The sequence below is a fragment of the Globicephala melas genome, chromosome 7 (assembly GCF_963455315.2).
Source record: "Globicephala melas chromosome 7, mGloMel1.2, whole genome shotgun sequence".
NCBI lineage: Eukaryota > Metazoa > Chordata > Mammalia > Artiodactyla > Delphinidae > Globicephala > Globicephala melas.
Genome location: NC_083320.1, coordinates 27914863 through 27935429, shown reverse-complemented (window position 1 = coordinate 27935429; position 20567 = coordinate 27914863). Strand labels below are relative to the sequence as shown.

General features: G+C 40.0%; 1 protein-coding gene across 18 annotated transcripts in view; it reads left to right on the top strand.

The window, feature by feature from the left end:
• The window catches only part of PIKFYVE (phosphoinositide kinase, FYVE-type zinc finger containing), a 151244-nt gene that overhangs the window by 70125 nt on the left and 60552 nt on the right, over positions 1-20567 (top strand). For 15 of the 18 annotated variants that reach the window (XM_060301934.1, XM_060301930.1, XM_060301927.1 and 12 more), the window contains 6 exons: positions 7196-7376; positions 9159-9308; positions 9559-9594; positions 12305-12423; positions 13300-13471; positions 19679-19886. In XM_060301934.1, coding sequence (XP_060157917.1) covers positions 7196-7376; positions 9159-9308; positions 9559-9594; positions 12305-12423; positions 13300-13471; positions 19679-19886 — 866 coding nt within the window. Of the gene's footprint in view, positions 1-3617; positions 3738-7195; positions 7377-9158; positions 9309-9558; positions 9595-12304; positions 12424-13299; positions 13472-19678; positions 19887-20567 lie in introns of those variants that run through there. The other 3 variants (XM_060301935.1, XM_060301939.1, XM_030853334.2) reach the window with 2 other exon arrangements.

The window sequence follows — 20567 nt, the reverse complement described above, 5'->3', positions numbered from 1 at the left end:
TCCCCTTCCCTGCGCGCCCCGGCTGTGTGGTACACTGGAACGCGCTTGGACAGAAGGAAAAGTGCCTTGGGCAAGCGTGACATCGCTTTGGGGGCTTCGCGCAGCTGGAATGCAAAGGGTTGAACAGTTGCACAAGCAGGCATGGTACAGTAAATTTCCGCCACCGCCGATGACTAAGTCTTTAGAGCTTCGGTATCTATAATTTCAATTACTACTGAGTACTATAAATAAACGCAGTCGTCATTTGCATTAGAAGATAAGGATAATGAGATTATTATCTGGGTTCCAGAGAAGTTCAAATAAAGATCGGAAGTCTTAGAGAACAGTGGATTAAAAAAAAATTCTGTCCTCTGCAGGGGATTATTTTTTGTGTATTCTTTATTCTTGAAAACATGCAAGGCAGGGGAGGAGTATTTTAGATCGTGATTTGTAGGATAATCGCATGCTTGGTCCAGGATTCAATACCCCCAAATTTAGTTTTTAAAATTATCTCTAATATCGGGTTATTATTATTACTCTTATGAAGGGTACTATGCGAGGTGCATTTTGGTCACTAGAGGGCACTGGTATTTTTCCCAAGAGAAAAGGAAGAAGGAAAGCATACGCAGCCTCGCGCTTGCTGATTATTGAGATGGATTAACTGAAAGTAGCGGTCACTTCCATTTATTCCTATAGAACTGATTATAGAGGTATATGGTCTTGTATTTTCATCTCTAATTTGAGACTCCAAATCACCTGAGATTGTAAATTTACTCTATATTATATCAGGCTCACGTTATTACCCCTTGTCCACTGCTAAAATTATTTATATTCATTCTTGTTCCAGAAAGGATTTAGAGCAACCTTCAAGATACATACAGTATAGCACGACAAAGGACATTGAATATAGGTGAGGAAAAGATAGAATAAATACAGGAAATTGTACAGAACCAAGGTGAGTTTAATCACAAAATGTATTCCATCAAATCCTAAACAGTGCCGAAAGGGGGGCTACAAATTTGGCTCTAAGCCAATGTGGGAGGAAAGGTAACAGCGTTACCTTTCTAAAAATCTAAAACAGCGTTTCCTAAGTCAGTAATGTAGGAAGTACTTTTCAACTGAAAAGTTTTTTTGTAGATCCCGAGCAGTGACTTATACTAATATATACAGATATATGCTCCTTATGCCGATAGCTCTCATACAACTATAAAATAACAAACTTATAGACAAAATGACTACAAGCAAAACTATAAAAAATATATTACCATTGTCAACATTAATTAAATGTAACAAACGATGTTTGGCTGAAATTAAATTACTGCTTGCAATTTGAATATAAAACTCACTGCTTACATTCTGGTTCTTTTGAATTTAGCTTGGCTTTTCCACTGGATGCCATGTGAGGATTCATTTAGAACACCAGTCTTCCAGACTCACAGACATAGAGAACAGACCTGTGGTTGCCAAGGGGGAGAGCGGGTGGGGTTGGAAGGGATTGGGAATTTTGGGTTAGCACATGCAAACTATCATGTATAGGATGGATAAACAGCCAGGTCCTACTGTATATCTCAGGGAACTATATTCAATATCCTGTGATAAAACAGATTAGAAAAGAATATAAATAAGAATGTATACACCTGTATAACTGAATCACTTTGCTGTACAGTGGGCGATCTTTACTGGGCTATCTATTCTGTTCATGTGATCCCTTGGTCTAATTTATACTTTATTGTATGTTTATGAAATATTAATATCACCAGGCTAACTACAAGAGGGGGGAATTTTTTTGCTTGTCTTTGTTTTTGTTTCTGGAAGGCATAGACTTGAGCACGGTTAAGGGTTAAGGAGGAAGGAGTCATTGGAAAAAGAGGTTGAAGAGACGGCACAAACTTCTGTAATAGGAAAGACACTTTGTACTCTATTATGAGTTAAAGACACTTTGTACTCTATTATGAGTTAATCACTAAAGAAATGTTGCCTGTAAGCTTAAATTATACATAATGGCCCATCTCTGGGAATCCTGCCTCCCAGGTAATGAGCATTAAGCTAAAATACCTTTGTTTAGCTCACAGGAAACATCCTGACCAGGTGGACCTGTGGATGACTGCAGGGAGGAAGAAATTAACACATCTTCTGTGGAGGCTGACTGGAACCAGGAAATGTTTGACTTCACTCCCTCCCCTTTTAGTATAAAAGAAGCCTGAATTCTAACTCAGGCAAGCTGGTTCTTTGGGGGCACGAGTTCACCATCTTCTTGGTTTGCGGGGTTTCTGAATAAACTCGCTTGCCCCAACACCTCATCTCTCAATTTATTGGCCTGTCGCGCTGCCAGCAGTTGGAGCTTGGACTTGGTGACCCTCCCAGGGAAGAGAGGAGAGACTGGATTGAGAGCTGGGAGGATTGAGCAGAAGAGGCTCTTTTCTCCCAGAAATGAGGGCAGGAGTCAGGCCAGGGTGGATGTGAATGCAGGTAAATGTGATTGGGGTGGTTAGGTAGTTAGGGATCGCACCCAACACCTCGGCTATTTCACTCAGGTAGATGAGATTCTCTTGCTGAGAATGATAGTCAAGATGGTGTTGGTGCGGAATAGCAGTAGTGAGGAATGGAAGAGGAAGTTGACTGCTGACTCCTAGGAAGATTGCTGAGGGGCTCAGCTAAGAGTGGTGACTGGCATTGATACTGCTATCAGCCTTCGGGCTTCGATGCTACTCTCCAGTGGCTGAAAAGACTCAGCTCAAGGAGAAATGGGTGGGAACTTGCCAAAACTCTTGGGGGAAATGGGTCTGCAGAATTTAGTTAAAACAGCACCTCACTTTGGGTTTCACTTCCTTTCTGACTGCCCCTGCCAAATCCCACAATCCTGTCAGCAGGTTTTGGTATGTTCTCTTCAGCTAATGGCAAAACACTCTAGCAGGACAAAATGATGGCTGATGCTAGCCAGGCTGAGCAATACGGGGCTTGGTAACTTTATTTGCGCCAGTCTTTGCAGCACAAAACTTGAGTGAAAAAAATAGCTATAGAGCTAACATCACTTATTCCGGATTAGACATTGTGCCAAATGTCTACAAACATTTACGTACAATGTTTTACTTAATCTTCAAAAAACTATCTGTGAAGGGTACTATCATTAGCTCCGTTTTACAGATTAGAGGCCTGGAGCCTAAAGAAATTGGTAATTTAAGGTAACTTGGCTAGTTATTGGCGTAGTCACCCAAGTCTGATAACAATATTCGCTTTAGGCACAAGTGTTATGCAAGTGAGTATCAGTCCGTAAGAACGCTGAGCGCGGTAACATATTATTAGTGCCCATATCATCGGACACATACGGTAACCGCAGTCCAGCCCTCACCCATCCGGTGACCCCCGCACACTTGACGCTCACGCGCGCAGTCGCCGTGGCTTCCTCTAGGAAGGCTGAGGCGGCCTAATCTCGGTCAAGGTGTTGAGCACGACTCTATCTGGGTTGGACTCCTTCTGCCTGAGCGTCTGATCCGAACGTCGTGCGGGCGGAGCAGGGAGGGCGGAGCCGGCGCCCGGGAGAGTTACGGATTGGAGGGGAGGAGGAACAGAGGGCGGAGCCTGGAGGGTGCGGACGAGAGAAGCCGCAGCAACCATGTAAGCAGCTTTGCTTCCTGCCGCAACCGCCGGCTGCCTGAGAATCGCGGCGCTGGGCTCTGAAGCTTCCTTCCTGCGCTTGGGCCCGGTGAAGCGGGGGCTGGGGTGGAGGGTGGCCGGCGGGGCCGCGGCGGGAGGCGCAGGTAAGGGAGGGGGCTGGCGCGCGGCCGGCTGGGCCTGAGAGTGGGGAAGAAGGCGGGTTTAGGAAGGTCTGGGGCCGGAGCGGAGGGGAAGTCTGAAGTGAAGGCGAGAGCTGGGGCTCCGCAACCGCGGCTGCGGCCGAGGCTGGGCAAGGAAGGGCAGAGAACCTGTGCCCGCATTCAGGCGGCTCCCTTGATTCCCCGGCTGCCCCTTGTCTGGCGAGTGGGGAAGGGAGCCGGGTGGGGCTGTTCTGGAAGAGGTTTCCTTGGAAGCATTTGAAGTTCTCTTGCTCCTCTCGTCCCGTATACTTGAACTTATTTCGGAGGTGCATAGTCCAGTTCCTCCTCCCTCTGATGGATAAGCTCCGAGCCTGTGTTTCAGAGGTGTATACATAGACGGGACAAGAAAGTTGCTCATCTACAGAAACGGTACCGGTAGTAGGGTTTATATACTTCCTTAAATGCTTGCCTCTGCTCTTTGAGGCTATTCCATTTGTACCTATGTTTAAGAGTCTCTTGAGAAGACTTGATTTCCCAGTTAGTATTTTCCCCTTGTTTAGAACGTTCCCAACAAAAGGATGAGAGTGGAATATTTTTAGGAATTAGGGGTCTTATGTTCTATGTAGAAGTCACTGTTAAGGCATTCAAGAAATATGAGAAATGCTGGAATTCTGTTTTAGTCAAGTTATTCCTGTTTATTTGGTGTATTTATTATATTATTCCGTACTGATTCAGTGCATCCTTGACAGTAGAGGTGGTCTCTTGGTATATTGTAGTGTCTTATTTCTGATTTATTTGAATCTTGTTTTTTGGCACTCCCACTATCAGGATTATTACAAAAAAGTTCTTAGTTTCTTTCCGTTAGATTCGAGTTTGTGACAGAGAAGGGCAGGTTAAGTTTCTTTTGCAGAGCAAGACTACTTTCCTGTGTCCTCCCTTTTTCTTCTTTCTGGGAAGAATAATATGGATCATATGGTTTTCCTTTAGAAAATCTCCATCTGTTGGTACGTTGATCAAAAATTGAACAAAAAAAGTCTTTGTAGATGGAAACTAACATTTCTACTATTCAGCTGTCCTGCATTGTTAGATATATTTTGAGTATTAAAAAAAAAACACTGTACTTAGAAATGACTGAACTGATACTTGCATTTTTCTGTTTGCTAAAATTTTGGTTTGGCTGGTAGAGCAGGCTTATTTTCTAAATTTCAGTTCCTGACAAGACTTTTGATAGCGCTGAGGGGGTCTGCATATACTAGTCACATTCAAGTGAGAAGAGGCAGAGTGCTGGTGATATATGAGAGGTCTTTGAATGAGTAAGTGAATGCTTCTAATTACCTCTCAGATAGGAAAGAATCTTAGTTTATATCACAGACAGTTAGTTATTAAGCTACCACAGAATAAGAGTTGTAAGATAGTTTTTTCAGGGTCCTGGTATTATTATGTAGTTATTAATATTAACTGTGTGATTGTATTGTTTTAGAAACTACACTGGTGAGTGTTTTCTTGGTAATTTTTATCCTCACATCTTCAAAACCTAATAAAAGTTTCTACATGGGTGACCCTTAGGTGTGATGCTAAGACTCTTTAGGAAGGTTGCTAACTCTCCTCATTTTACTTGCGTCAAAGTATTATGTAGGATGTTCTCTGAGGCCTTCAGGTTGTTACTTGCTATCACATTATTCTTTCTCTCCAGGACCCTCTTTTTTTTTTTTCCTCTTTTTACCTTTTTGAATTTACACTTGATCAATCACCAGCTGATTTCCCAGTCCTTTATGCTGGTATATGGGTTGTCAAGACACTTTAGAAGGACGTGTCCTTTCCCTCTTTCCTTCTTCCTCTTCTCCCCCCCCTTCCTCCTCTTCTTCCTCTGCCCCTTCCTCTTCTTCCTCTTTTTCTTCCCCCTCCCTCCATTCCAATAAACATTTGTTGCCGAAATTCTCCTCATCAGTGGTTTTATTTTTGCTTTGTTTAATTAATAATCAATTAACGTTTTAATTTGGCAGTGTCCTGAGTAGTTAGAATTCAGGTAGACCAGAATTGAAAGTCTGGGAAGAGCTACAAGATGATTTTGCTCTAAAGACTAATTCTGTGCCTCTTACGGGCAAGCACTTTGCTAAAAGTGCTTCACATATACTGTCCCACTTAATCACACTAAGACTCAGTTTCCACTATGTAAAATGAAGATGGTAATACATATCTCACAGGGCTCTTACCCAAATTTACTCAGCGAAGATATTTCAGAGTCAGAATTTGAAACCAAGAGTGTCTGCCTTCAAAACCGATGCAAACTCGAAATATCTCTTTAATTAAAAGAAGAAATAATTAAATAAAATGCTGCCCGCAGGAATAAATAAAGAGTAATTCTGGGGTAAAACTTGACATCTAGTTACAGCTCTACCACCGACTAGCTACGTGACCCTCGAGAAAGTTGTTTTGGGTTCAGTGTACATTGGTTGCTTCAGAGGTAAAATGTAGTAATAAGCCCAGCTCTGTATCTTTCAGGCTTTTAGAAAAATGAAATGAGATGGTAGATAGGATTTTGAAAGTGAAAAAAGCATTTTGTAAGAGTGTAGTGTCCTCCTTGTAAATATAAATTAGATTACAAGCTATAGCATTTTAATGAGTTATGCATAATTCATCGTCTTCTCTTTGAAGTATTAATATGGCAGAAAATAGACATCAGTGCTTTTCTGTTACCTGCATCTGATGATGTGGTTAGCTTTAAAGCTTTGGTTGAATTATAATTTTTGGTTATTAAAAAAAAAAGCCCGTTAAGATCTTCATTTTAATGCCTATATGAATTGAGGCTTAAAAGGAGAAAACCCAGGCTCCTGTGCCTAGGAAGACATATGATGGGGATCAGTCAGCTTGTGGATTTGGATAGTTCTTATAGGTGATGAGGCATAGTTTGAGGTAACTTTTGAGGTTATATAGAAATGTCGTTAAGGGATGACTATTTCGTTTCCTGTTCTTGGAAATATTCGTTTTTTATATTTTTTTGAAAGAAAACATTGAAATAAGTAAAATAAAACTTTGAGGAATTTGTATGCTTGTGTAAAACCAGTTTTCCCCTTTAAAAAGCTATTTTTTCAAAAAAGTCTTAAAATGAAAACTATGTAAATCATGTGAAAATCCTCTTTTTTCCTTTTTGCCTGCTCACATTTATGCCTTACCTTCAAATTTTTAATAATTTTGGTATTTTTCTGTATTTGAATAGTAATTTTGAAAATGAGATTGACTATATGTTCCTAGTTTTAGATAACTGAGACTCTTCCTTATGATCTAGACTTCAGTGTTTTCAAGTCTTAATTTGGAGTGTATGCTGAGCTAGATTTATTTACTCTTTGGTTTGTTTAGGTCTGAATTTTTGAAGTCAGATTTCTAGATATTTGGATGCTGTTTGGAATCAACCTTCGGGCTTCCTGAGGAACTTACTTTTGCTTATTTCTTTTGTTTATTAGACTCATGAAATGGCCACAGATGATAAGACGTCCCCTACATTGGACTCTGCTGATGATTTGCCTCGATCTCCTACTAGTCCTTCTCACCTCACACACTTTAAACCTTTGACTCCTGATCAGGACGAACCTCCTTTTAAATCCGCGTATAGTTCTTTTGTAAATCTCTTTCGATTTAACAAAGGTAAGACTTATTCTTAAAGATCAGAGACCCTACCATCTTGATTCTCTGAAATTCTCTTGTTCAACTTTCATGCTGTGTCTTTGCAAGAAAGTGAAATATTAACAAGGAGGTAGCTTTATAATCATAGGTCACTGGAGTTAACTGCATAAGAAGAGAAAGCTAGAATTTTCACTTTAATCTTATTAATTATTGGCAACTGAAGATCAGAATTGAAAACTAAATATTACAAGGAGGTCTCTTTTTAAAGAGAAGTTAGCATTCTTTTTCTTTTCCTTTCTTAATATATCTCAGTTTTCTTAAGTTCATAGAATGGACTTTTCTCTTTTAGGGGTTAATAGCCAAAAAATTTTTATTTTTTGCAGTATGTGGACCTCTCATTGTTGTGGCCTCTCCCGTTGAGGAGCACAGGCTCCGGACACACAGGCTCAGCAGCCATGGCTCATGGGCCCAGCCACTCCGCGGCATGTGGGATCTTCCCGGACTGGGGCACAAACCCGTGTCCCCTGCATCTACAGGCGGACTCTCAACCACCGCACCACCAGGGAAGCCCCCAAAAGATTTTAATTAAAGCAATGAAACTAAAGGACCAGCACATGGGAGGAAGGGTTCATATTTTTCAAAAATTGAAAGCTGTCAGCAGGCTTGTTGTTGACCTGTTAAGGTATACATTTAATGACACCAAATGAAAAGATATTTTTAAAATGAGCTCTTTTTAAGTAATATATTTTTTACTTGTTAGAAGAATTAAAAAAAAAAACATGGCCTACATCTTTTGCTTTATATTTAGCTGTATTGTTTGAAATGTATTAGAAAGTAATCCCTCTAGTTGTAACGGATTTGGGGGTTAATAGTTTAATTAACTCAGTAGAAATTTTAATAGTATTAACTGACTTTTATTAACAGTCATGTTGAAAGCTCTGTAAAACCTGTTAGTCCATTTTGAAGACAATAATCTTTTTTTTTTTTAAGAAACCACAACAATCTTATTCTTTAGAATAGTTTTGGATTTATGGAAAAATTAGGAAAATAATACAGGAAGTTTTTATATACCCTTACACCCAGTTTCCTGTGTTATTAACATTTTACATTGGTAGAGTACATTTATTACAATTAATGAACTATTATTGATTCATTATTAGTAACTGAAGTAAGTATTTTATTCATATTTCTTCAGTTTTTACCTAATGTCCTTTTTCTGTTCCAGGATCCTGTCTAGGATACGTTACATTTAGCCATTAAATGACAGTAGTTTTTTTATTTAGCATATGTTTATTGAGCACCTACTATCCACTGGGCACTATTTTAATAGTACAAGGAATCTATCCCATAAATAAAGCAGAACAACAAAAAAATCACTGCCTTTGTGTAGAGCTTGCATTCTGTTTCCTTAAATATGCTCAAGAAATTTCTCATGAAAAGTAAAACAGGGACTTCCCTGGTGGTCCAGTGGTTAAGACTCTGTGATCCCAGTGCAGGGGGCCTGGGTTTGATTCCTGGTTAGGGAACTAGATCCCACATGCTGCAACTAAGACCTAGCTCAGCCAAATAAATATTTAAAAAAAAAAAAAAGTGAAACAAACTGAAGGTCACATATACCAAGGATGTAATTTTGCCACCTTCTTTGAATTTCTCTCTCTTTTTTCTTTAAGAAAACCCTAATGTTTACTTAGGCATGTAATATAAGTACACATTCTTTCCTAAAAACTTCTCATCTATTTCCTTCTCTTTGCTGGACTCTGAGTCTTAGTTTTTCCAATAATTCCAAGCTTTTGTTTGCTGCAGAGAGAGGAGAAGGGGGTCAGGGAGAGCAACCATCTCTGAGTGGAAGTTGGACCAGCCCCCAGCTCCCTTCAAGGACACAATCTGTGAGATCACCTACACCTTATAAAAAACAGCTTAATGAGGAGCTCCAGCGGCGATCTTCAGTGTTAGGTATGACACTGTTCTCATTTCATTCCTCTCTGTGTATTAGACTTTTCCCATAGTCATTGTGTTTTGCAGGTTGTTTATTGACTTAACTTTTTTTCTATTTGGAATAGTCAGGTACTCTTGAGAATTAATGAAACTGTTACCTGGATAACTGTTGGTACCTAAACAAGCGTTCTTAAACATTTCATTAAACTTTAGACAAGGCAGAGCTTTCTTTGACTGTTTTTTGATTAATTACTTGCTTGGGTTTCAGCAGAGGACAGTTTGCGACACCCCCAGGAGAACACAGGTTAGTTTCAGCTTTGTGACTGACTGCTGCATCTGTTCTTGGGGTGGCCAGTGTAATGTGATGTGCATGCCTCTGGCTGCAGAAGTCTCTCAGTTCCATTAGCGGGCTGCCACTTGCTCTTGGCCTTCTGTCCTTGTCGGGGTGCAAGCTGTCATTGTGGCTGGATAAGCTGAGCTCCTCTTGCCTGTTTGTTCTCCATCCTGGTCTGCTACATGGTCATGTCCTTCATTTTCATGCTGTAGTGGGATCAGCCTGAATCCACAGACTAGATAAAGTGAGTTGTTTTATGTTTTATTTCTGTTAGATTATTAAACTCAGTGCAGTGGTTTGCCCAACTCAAGGTGACAGGAGAAAGGCAATGAGAGGGGGCATAAGAGAGGGAAAAGGATGTAGCATTGGAAATCAGGTGTCCGTGAATGTCAGATCCTGCCTTGTCTGGCCAGTCTTCCCCATGAGGTCTTCGAGTGAAAAGTAGGCGGGCACAGGTAATGGTTGTTGGCAGAAGGATATTTTATTGCTAGTTGAGACTTGGCTCAGAACCTTCTTCTGGTGGGTCAGAGGAGAAGGAGAAACGAAGCAGAAGAAGAGTTTCACCCTAAGGACTGGAGCGGAGCTGGCTGTATCACCTCTGTAGGTTTCCCAGGGCAAAGGGACTCAGCCTGCGTCATATCAGCTGTTTGGAAGGAAGAATCAGAAGGTAGGAAGAGAGAAATGAGCTCTTTACTCCAAATGGATGGAAGGAAGAGACCATCCCCACTTTTAACCTTAAACTCTCCTTAGCTCTTGAACCTGGCCCGTGGCAACACTCCTATTTTTGTTAAGGGAGCTCTTTTGAGTAAATCCTATACTGAGTCAAGCATAGGATTTATTTGTTTATAAAATTGAGGAGTTGGACTAGAGTCTAATCATTTAGCGGTTAGAAACTGACAGCCTACCAAACCTTGGCTTGATGTTTTGATAAACTTTAATTTAAATATCACTAGGTGGAGCTTGTAATGTCTAGTTTGCTGCAATCCCCACCATTCCTTACTATCTTTTATCAAGTCCACTTGATTCTTTGATTTTGCCTTAGCTTCTAGAGGCATTTGAGTTTCACAAGCCTGGGACTGTTTTACCAATCTTTTCCTACTAAAAGGCTGTGATTCCACAGTCTACTAGCTCTGTGACCTTGGGAAGTTATTTAATTTTCTAATATTCATTTTACAAGAGAAGCAACTAAGATGATTTGCTTGAGGGCAGAGTGCTAGACCAGACTTTCTCTCATGTTTCTTTCATCTTCATCCATGATGAAACCATCATCTGTTGGTTCCAGGAACAGTCTTGCTCCTGCTTTTTCTGTGGATGATGCTGTTTTTACTTTCTCATACTCCTAAGTGGCTAAATGCAAGGGGCTTCACAACTAATTGTTGCCTGTGCATGGGAGCACAGCCTTACTGTTCTAACAGCTTCATCTGTCTCCTTTTTCAATTCGTAAATCATGGAGAGTTGGTTTATCACAGAGACTCAAGAACAATTTGCTCATTCTAATACACATACATTTTTATTCTAGTAATAACACATGAGGTATCTGCTGAAATTAAAATATTATTTATAGAAATAAAGTTTTCTAACATAGGTGCTGTTTAGATAATTATTTCCGTAATTAATATCTTGGAAAATTCTTCGTCAATTTATACCAACTTCACATTTTTTTGTAATCTTTTCTTTCCCACTCAACCAAAACAAAGAACAGCTAAATCTAATCTAGCAAACAAGTGAGTTTGGGAAGGATATAGAGAGAGCTGTTTTCCATCTTGCTTTACCGTAGGTTATTAGGGTAATGAGTTTAAGCTAATAAGGATGTTCATCCTTTTTGTCAAGCCACCTCTACTTCATCCTTAGGTTTAATAACTGCTGGAGCCAGGAATAGGTAGAAACTTCAGTTGTAATCTTGCTCTAAAATAAGGAAATGATACATGACAGCTTTGGTGGACACAAAGCTGGAACATGGGTGTGTTTTATTATTGACAGGACTGGCTTCAGTATTGCTGTTTCAAGAGCAAGTGATCCCGTCTAGTTTGGAACTGTAAGAGTAGGGAGGTGGCAGGGGAGGGTTGCATTGGGGTTCTAGCAATTCTTTGGGGAAGAGAAGTCTGCTTGGACATCGGTGAAGGGAAGTTTGTGGATAAATTACCATCCTGGATGTTCTGAAGTCTGTCAGACTCTGTGGGGTTGGCTATTAAATTTCTTTCTGATGATCTACTCCACGAGCCTTTGGGTTTGTGGTCTGCAGACTGAACTGAACTGTTCAACCCTGTCGCTGACCTGTTTGACTGTAGAGACTGGGCTAGGTAACACGCAAGCATTGCTTTTCCTTCTGTTAAATTTCTCGCAGGAATTTCTAGCAGAACCGAAGGGCCCAAGAAATCATTAATGAATTTTGGGCCATGTTAAGTGATGCTCCCATCCAGGCCTTAAAATCATCAGTGGTCACAGACAGTGTTTGTCTCAGGTAGCCCTCATTTGCTTGTGAAGCAGTGTTTCACATGGTAATAAGAAACACTTTCAACAGCCTCTTACCCTTATAAAGGCTAGTTTTAACTCTCAGTCTGTGTCACTGGCTGGGAGAATGTAAGTACTGATATATGCTAAAAATAAGAGGAACTTTGCATTGATACTAGAGACTATTAAGGTAGTGTTTTTTGTTTTTTGTTTTGTAAATCTGACTCAGATACCAGAAGGAAGGCAGAACCTGCCTTTGGAGGTCATGACCCTCGTACAGCTGTTCAGCTCCGAAGCCTCAGCACAGTATTAAAACGCCTCAAGGAAATCATGGAGGGGAAGAGCCAGGTACTGTCTAGAGGCTTTAGAAGATTACTTATTAAGCACTTACCTGGGGACCATGTGGTACTCACTAAAAATGGTACAATGCCACTTGAAAGAAAGTTCAGTTAATACTAACTTCACCTGTGGACACCATATTTTTTACTCATAAGTTCCTAATTTTAGTTTATCAATTTTTTTCATTTTATGGATTGTGCTTTTTGTGTTCTGTTTAAGAAATGTTTTTCTAGCCCGGGGTAGTAAATATTCTCCCATGGTTTCTTTAAGAAGCTTTATTATTTGTGTGAAGTATATGGATAAAGATTCACTTTTTTCCCCATGGATGTCCAGTTGGACCCAGTATCATTTTTTAAATTTTTAAAATTTATTTATTTATTTATTTATTGGCTGTGCCACATGGCATGCGGGTTCTTAGTTCCTGGACCACGGATCGAACCCGTGCCCCCTGCAGCGGAAGCTCAGAGTCTTAACCACTGTACCACTGGGGAAATCCCAGCACCATTTTTTTTTAAAGACAACCCTTCACTGACTGCATTACAGATCTTGTCAGAAATCCATTTATATGTGTGAGGGTGAGTCCATATATGTCCAGGGCTCTCCTTTTTCTTCCACAGCTCCGTTTTTTCCTCCCACTAATACTCTGTCTAAAATTACTGTAGCTTTGGAATAAATCTTAATGGCTGACATTATACGTCCTTCAGTTTATTCTGCTTCAAGATTGTCTTGGTCATTTTGACCTTTTGCGTTCCCATATAAATTTTAGAAATAGCTTGTTAATTTCTGCAAAAGAAATTTTCTAGGATTTTGATTAGCATTGCATTTGCCATTGCATTTTAATAATCAATAGTTTCAAGAAGTCTTCACACATTTTTATTGTTACAGGATAGTGACCTGAAGCAATATTGGATGCCAGATAGCCAGTGTAAAGAGTGCTATGACTGTAATGAGAAATTTACCACTTTTAGACGCAGACACCACTGCCGACTGTGTGGGCAGATTTTCTGCAGTCGTTGCTGCAATCAAGAAATCCCTGGAAAATTTATGGGTTATACAGGTAAATGGGCTGTATTGACACGTTTACAATTTTTAAAGATCATAACAATAAGATAGTTATAATACAGGACCCATGTTAAGTCATTTTTTAATTTTGGACATCATGTGTGAATTATGGGGTGCACAAACATGAGGGAGACATGGCTTTGTTTTTAAGGACCTTATAGTCAAATAATAAAGTAGATGGGGATATTCATAAATAACATGAGTAAAAGACAGTGTATCATAGATTCTACCAAAAAACCATGGGACCGTTAATGTTTTTTTTGTTGTTGTTTTTTTCTTTAAATTTTTTAAAACATAAATTTATTTATTTATTTATTTTTGGCTATGTTGGGTTTTCGTTGCTGTGCGCGGGCTTTCTCTAGTTGCAGTGAGTGGGGGCTACTGTTTGTTGCGGTGCACAGGCTTCTCATTGTCGTGGCTTCTCTTATTGTGGAGCACAGGCTCTTGGCGTGCAGGCTTCAGTAGTTGTGGCACGTGGGCTCAGTAGTTGTGGCTCGTGGGCTCTAGAGCGCAAGCTCAGTAGTTGTGACGCATGGGCTTAGTTGCTCCGCAGCATGTGGGATCTTCCCGGGCCAGGGCTCGAACCCGTGTCCTCTGCATTGACAGGCAGATTCTTAACCACTGCACCACCAGGTAAGCCCCATTAATGTTTATTAGACAAGTTGGTTGGAGTGATCACTAATTTATATTATTATGAGAGTTTTTTTTTTTTTTTTTTTTTTTTTTTGCGGTACACGGGCCTCTCACTGCTGTGGCCTCTCCCGTTGCGGAGCACAGGCTCCGGACCCGCAGGCTCAGTGGCCATGGCTCACGGGCCCAGCCGCTCCACGGCATGTGGGATCTTCCCAGACTGGGGCACGAACCCATGTCCCCTGCATTGGCAGGCGGACTCTCAACCACTGTGCCACCAGGGAAACCCTATGAGAGTTTTTATTTTACAAAATACAGATATCCCTTGAGTTATATGACAGTGTGCTTTAGCAAATTGCATTTACTCATATTCTTCCCTAAATTTTAGTAATACAGAGATTTAAAATTATTTGTTGAAGCAGAAAAAAACTAAATGGTGTGTGTAGTGATTAGGGAGTGGAAGTGGAAGGTGGGCAGAAGTTACCAAAAAGAGAACACTTCTGTTTTGTTAAAGTGTGTGTGTGTGTGTGTGTGTGTGTGTGTGTGTGTGTGTATGTATAATTTAAAAAAATTTTTTATTTATTTATGTTGGCTGCACCAGGTCTTTAGTTGCAGCATGTGGGAATCTTTTAGTTGCGGCATGTGGGATCTTTAGCTGTGGCATGTGAACTCTTAGTTGCAGCACGTGGAATCTAGCTCCCTGACCAGGGATTGAACCCAGGCCCCCTGCATTGGGAGCACGGAGTCTTAGCCACTGAACTACCAGGGAAGTCTGAGAACACTGTTAGTATCTCTCTCATGTTATTTTTATTATCATGTAGATCTTCCTTTTGGCCTTACTCACTTTAAAAAAAAAGATTTTTTTTTTAACCTAAACTGCTTCAGAGTTCAGACCCCAGTTATCTTTCATCCAGATTATGGCTGCAGCTTTTAAAAGATTTTTTTACCTTTAGTTTTTCCCTATCTCAAATTCATTTTTCATACTCTAGTCAGTATCCTATTAAATGCTAATTTGATCATGTCAAATTCCCGTGCATAAAACCCTTTCAGAGTTCTCATTACCTATAGGATAAAATCCTATCTTGTTAATATGGTTGGTGTATGGATTCCCTAGGGCTTTCTTAACAAAATACCACAAACTGAATGGGTTAGGACAAACAAATTTGTTGTCTCACAGTTCTGGAGGCCAGAAGTACCATAATAGCCCTCATTCCACTGGTCAGGAACAAATGTAGGGATTTGTCATTTGCTGAGTATGTTTATTCCAGTTATATATTCTAGAACTGAGGGATAACCACAGATGGGTTCGGGGACTCACTGAACCCACTGTAAGATGGACCTAAGCTGGAACTCTGTTGATCACCTGACCTCTGTAAGCCCCTGCTCTGACTTAAAACCATAGTAACATTTTGTGCCTCTTGGAATTAGTGTTAATTCAGTGCCAAAGTCCAGTCATCTCCTAAAAGTTTGACTATTACCTTTTTCTCAATGCACTGTCACTCTGGTGAAAGGCTCTAGGTCCTTTGGGGAAGCCTTTTAGGAAGATAAACAGTATACATTTTTTGGCAGTGTAGTGGGGCCCTTCCTCAAGGTGACGCAGCCTCCCTTCATTCAAGGAATTCTGGGTCTGTAAATGGCTTAAGTCTGAGAATTGGTTGAGGGGTCATGACTCTTTTTGATTCAAGTTTGAGTTTTGTTCACTTGATCTAGAACTCTTTTTCTTATACAAATCCAGTAAGAGTTTAGAAGACTGCCCATTTACTTTTAGGAACACCATGATCAGATGTGTCATAGATCTCTGTATATGTTACACTATTCTGCTTACAGCTTTGTCTCTGATGTCTCTTCTGGTAACATGCCTACCTTGTCTTTGTCGATTAAATGCCACCACTCTGCCCCTGCCAACCTGGGATCCAGTGGTCCCCAGTGCATTTAGATTTCCCAGTTTAGCACCAGCAGTTCCCACTATAATGGGTGACTGCAAAGCTCTACAGGGATGCTGGGGCTCCCCTCACAAATTTTTTTTCTCATAGTCATGGTGAAAGGTATGTCCCCTGGATCCTCCTGGGGCAAGCGAGCAGATCTTACTTGGTAAATCTGCTCTTAACAGTCTCCCTAAGCTTTTGGATCCCTTCCTTTATAGCATTCCAGGGTAATTCTGGCATTTCAACTTCATTTAGTATAGGACACTTTTGGTCCATGTTTTAGCCAACCAACCAATTAACCAGACTGTTAGAGCCCCTTTGAACACCTTGAGCTATAACATTAAATCCAGAATCTCTGCTTAGTGGGTCCATATCAATAGATCCAGTTTGATCTGACTTTATGTTCTTTCCAGTATTATTCTATACCCTTGGTAGCCATTCCCACACATATTCCCTGGATTTCTGTTTGTCTAAATTGGAAAAATCATGTAGTTCTTTTGGAGTGTAGTGTACTTCCTCATGGGTCACACTTTATAACTCTCCTTTCAGGGGACCTGAGTCTTATTATAGGCCTAGAAGCAAAGAGGGTAGTGGGAGTGGGTCCTGAGGAGAATAAGCAGGGTCTTGCAAGGCAGCTAACTCATGGGAGGCCGTTGTGAATTTTTCAGGCAAAGCAGGGTTAATCTCAGACAGGGTGGAAAGGCTACTTCTACTCGCAAAGAAGACTAAGTAGAAGTTGGCAGTTCAGTGTTCCCAGCTTCCCCAAATATCCCCTTCCAGTTTTCAGGATTTCATTCCTTTCTAATCAATGCCCTAACTTTAATAGACACACCGTAAGGTTAAGTGATTCAGTGTGTGTTGTGGTTCAGTCACTTGCATGATGAGACTCTTGGTTTGATTTTCAGCAGTCTCAGTTCTGCAGCTGTGTATGGTTCTTTCAGGGAAGACATAGACACTTTGAGGTACATTGTACAGTTCTTGAGCTGGGAATTTGAATTTCTGATGTCATTCTTTTCCCTTTTTGTCCAGTGCAATTAGGAGCAGCTAATCTCATACTCATTAGTTTGACAAAAATGTTCTAAGATGTGCAGTACATGGTAAGTCAGGTCTTTGCCTCTTATAAGTATTTGATTAGGAGTATCCATAGGTGATACTTACGTGACTCTGTTGCCCCATCACACCGTGGACTATCAGCATTCTCTTTACCACTGGAAATAGAGTCCTTATTGCCTTTAAATCTAATTAGAGAACCAATTCCAGAAACCCAAAAACGAATTCAGAAAATTCAACCTTAAGATTTTGTTGCTCTAGAACTTCTCTTGGTACCAAAATTTGTATTAGGGTTCTCCAGAGAAACAGAACTAATAGGGTATTTACGCCCCTCCCCGCCACCCCCCCAGCACACACACATTTATATAGAAAGAAAGATTTATTTTAAGGAACTGGCTCAAGTGATTAAGGGAGCTGGCAAGTCTGAAATTCTTAGGATAGGCCAGCGGGCTGGAAACTCAGGCAGAATTTCTGTCTTAAAGACTCGAGACAGGACTTCCCTGGTGGCGCAGTGGTTAAGAATCCTCTTGCCAGTTCAGGGGACACGGGTTCGATCCCTGGTCCGGGAAGGTCCCACATGCCATGGAGCAACTAAGCCCGTGCGCCACAACTACTGAGCCTGCGCGCCACAGCTACTGAAGCCCACGTGCCTAGAGCCCGTGCTCCACAACAAGAGAAGCCACCGCAACGAGAAGCCCGTGCACCGCAACAAAGAGTAGCCCCTGCTCGCCACAACTAGAGAAAGCCCGTGCACAGCAACGAAGACCCAACGCAGCCAAAAATAAATAAATAAATAAGACTTGAGACAGAATTTTTTCCTTTTTTTAAGAATCCTCAGTCTTTGATCATAAGGCCTTCAAATGATTGGATGAGATCCATCCACATTATGGAGGGTAATCTGGTTAAAGTCAGCAGATGGTAAATATTAATCATGTCTTAAAAAAAAACCCTTCACAGTAACAACTAGACCATTGTTGGACCAAATAATCAGTCTTGCCAAGTTGACACATAAAATTAACCGTTGCAGATGGGACAATGAATTCTGGGCACAATTGTATATCCAGGCTGCGAATAAATACCTAGAATACCTAGGCACATAGAAACAGATCAATGAATGTTAAGTTATAGTGGTGTAGCAGTGCTATCTCTGTATCTGCTGTGCAACTTTCTGATTATATGTGTCTCTTGTCCCCAGTGGACTGAGTTCTTTGATGGCAGGACTGTATCTCATCGACCTTTTTACCACATCCTTTAATTTAGGCATGCGCTCAGTAGGCCCTTGCTGGTGAGGATTCTTCAGGAAATGAGAACTTTTCTGGTCTGGGTTGGCTCCCTTTATTGATCTGATCATTTTCATTCTAACAGCTGAACGATGAAGGGAGATTTCCTTTACAGTGTAAGAACCAAGCCTTTGTTATGGCAACTTAAGAACCTTTCTGCAGGAAGTAATTTCATCTCCTTACTACAATTCTACTTTGGTCAGCCGGTGGTAGTATGTCCTAGCACTCTCATTTATCCTGGACTGGAATTCAATTTTTTTGGGGGGGCTCTTGATTGGAGATATCGTTCTTTAGATTCATCTGTTGAATCATGGTGTTAAAAATGAGTAACACAACAAGTGATATGTAACTTTGCTTAAAATACATGCATAATTTAATAAAGCTGAGTACTATGTAATAGTTTTCTTAAAATGAGAAATAAAAGACCCTTTATTGTACTTGGTAGTAATTATGGTAAAAACACAGTACAGTTGACTTTCAGAAGTCTTTTGTTCATGTCACTTCAGTTCTCTAAATGTTAATGGTAAAAAGAATTATGGTAGAATTGTTACGTAACATGTTATTAGTAAAGTTTAATTATCTTACCTCCTTTTTTAGTACACTAAATTGTTATAGAATCACACAAAAATTGTAACAGAAAAAGGGTAGAGATGAAAACTTACATTTGGGCAGGACTGCATCCTGAAAAAAGATGCATTTAAAATTATTAAATAGCCTTATTGTTTGTCTTCCCAAGAATATTTCATTTCCACCCTTACTTTCACTATAAGAATTTCCTTTATACTTCCCCCCCTATATTTCATATTGCTTGTAAGCCAATTTTGTTAGTTTGTTTTTAAAACTGTGCCCCCTTGTGGAGACCACTCTTCATGGCTTCATATAGATAGCTAAATAACATTTTCCTCCTTACTTGTTATTTAGGGAAAAAGTGTTACTTCTATTTGTATTGGTTTATATACTCAATAAAAAAAATTTTTTTTCTTGAACATTCTGTCTCTGATAGATCCCTTACTTCATTTTTAGAACCTTGAGGAATATTCTTTTAGCAGAGTTTTCTAGTACCTTGAGTCATATTTTCTTGTTATAAATATTTGAGATAATTTGGATACCTCGATGGATTTTGCATAATGATGGTTTTTAAAATATATAACAGAGCTAACAAAGTTACTTTACTTTTAAAAGATGTCTTTTTTGGTAGTCTTTACTTGAGGATGGTTCCTGTTATTAGATTAACTAGTAACCCAAGGGTTTAATGTGTTCTGGTAAGTAATATGTTAGTTATCTTTTACTTAATTTTCTTTTTTTTTTTCCTCCTAGGGGACCTCCGAGCCTGTACATACTGTAGAAAAATAGCCTTAAGTTATGCTCATTCCACAGACAGTAATTCCATTGGTGAAGACTTGAATGCTCTTTCAGATTCTCCTTCCTCTGTGTCTGTACTTGATCCGAGTGAACCCCGAACACCTGTAGGGAGTAGAAAAGCCAGCCGCAACATATTTTTAGAGGATGATTTTGCCTGGCAAAGGTACTGTCACTTACATGTAATTTTATTTATATTTGATAAATACTGATAGTCTTGTGACCTAAGGGTGCTTTAAGTTAACATTTAACTTCTTTGAATTGTTTCCTGAAAATACACCGTTTTCTCCTTTTTTCTCAGCTTGCCTTAGGAAGGATCACAGAAGATGTTTATGGATAGTGATAATGTTGACTAATTAGAATGTTAGCTCCACAAGAGGAGAGACTTTTTCTTGTTTGCTCTTCTACACCTGGCACCAAGAACAGTGTGTGGCGTATATATGATCCTGATAATATTTGTTGAATAAACAACAGAAGTTATTTCCATTAATAATTTCTAACGTAGCCTTCTTTGAGAAGGAGGATGCTCATAAGATTTGTGTTCATAATATTTGCAAATGAAATTAGATTTTTTTCCTTCCTGAGGAACATTTCATCTCTTCTTGTATGTCTAAATATGCTACACTGTCTGGTTGTGGAGGATGTTACTCTTTCTTTACCTGGAACTGTTTGAATTAGAATCCTAGATTCATCAGTTTCTGGTTGTTTTTCGTTAGCTAAATAATTTTCTCATGCATCGTACCAAATATGGCCACGTCAGAGTGCTTGAAGTTTTAAGTAGCATCTTTCTGTTATTTTCTCAGTTACCTCTTAATGGAGTGAGGAATTAATAGGTAACCAATGAATT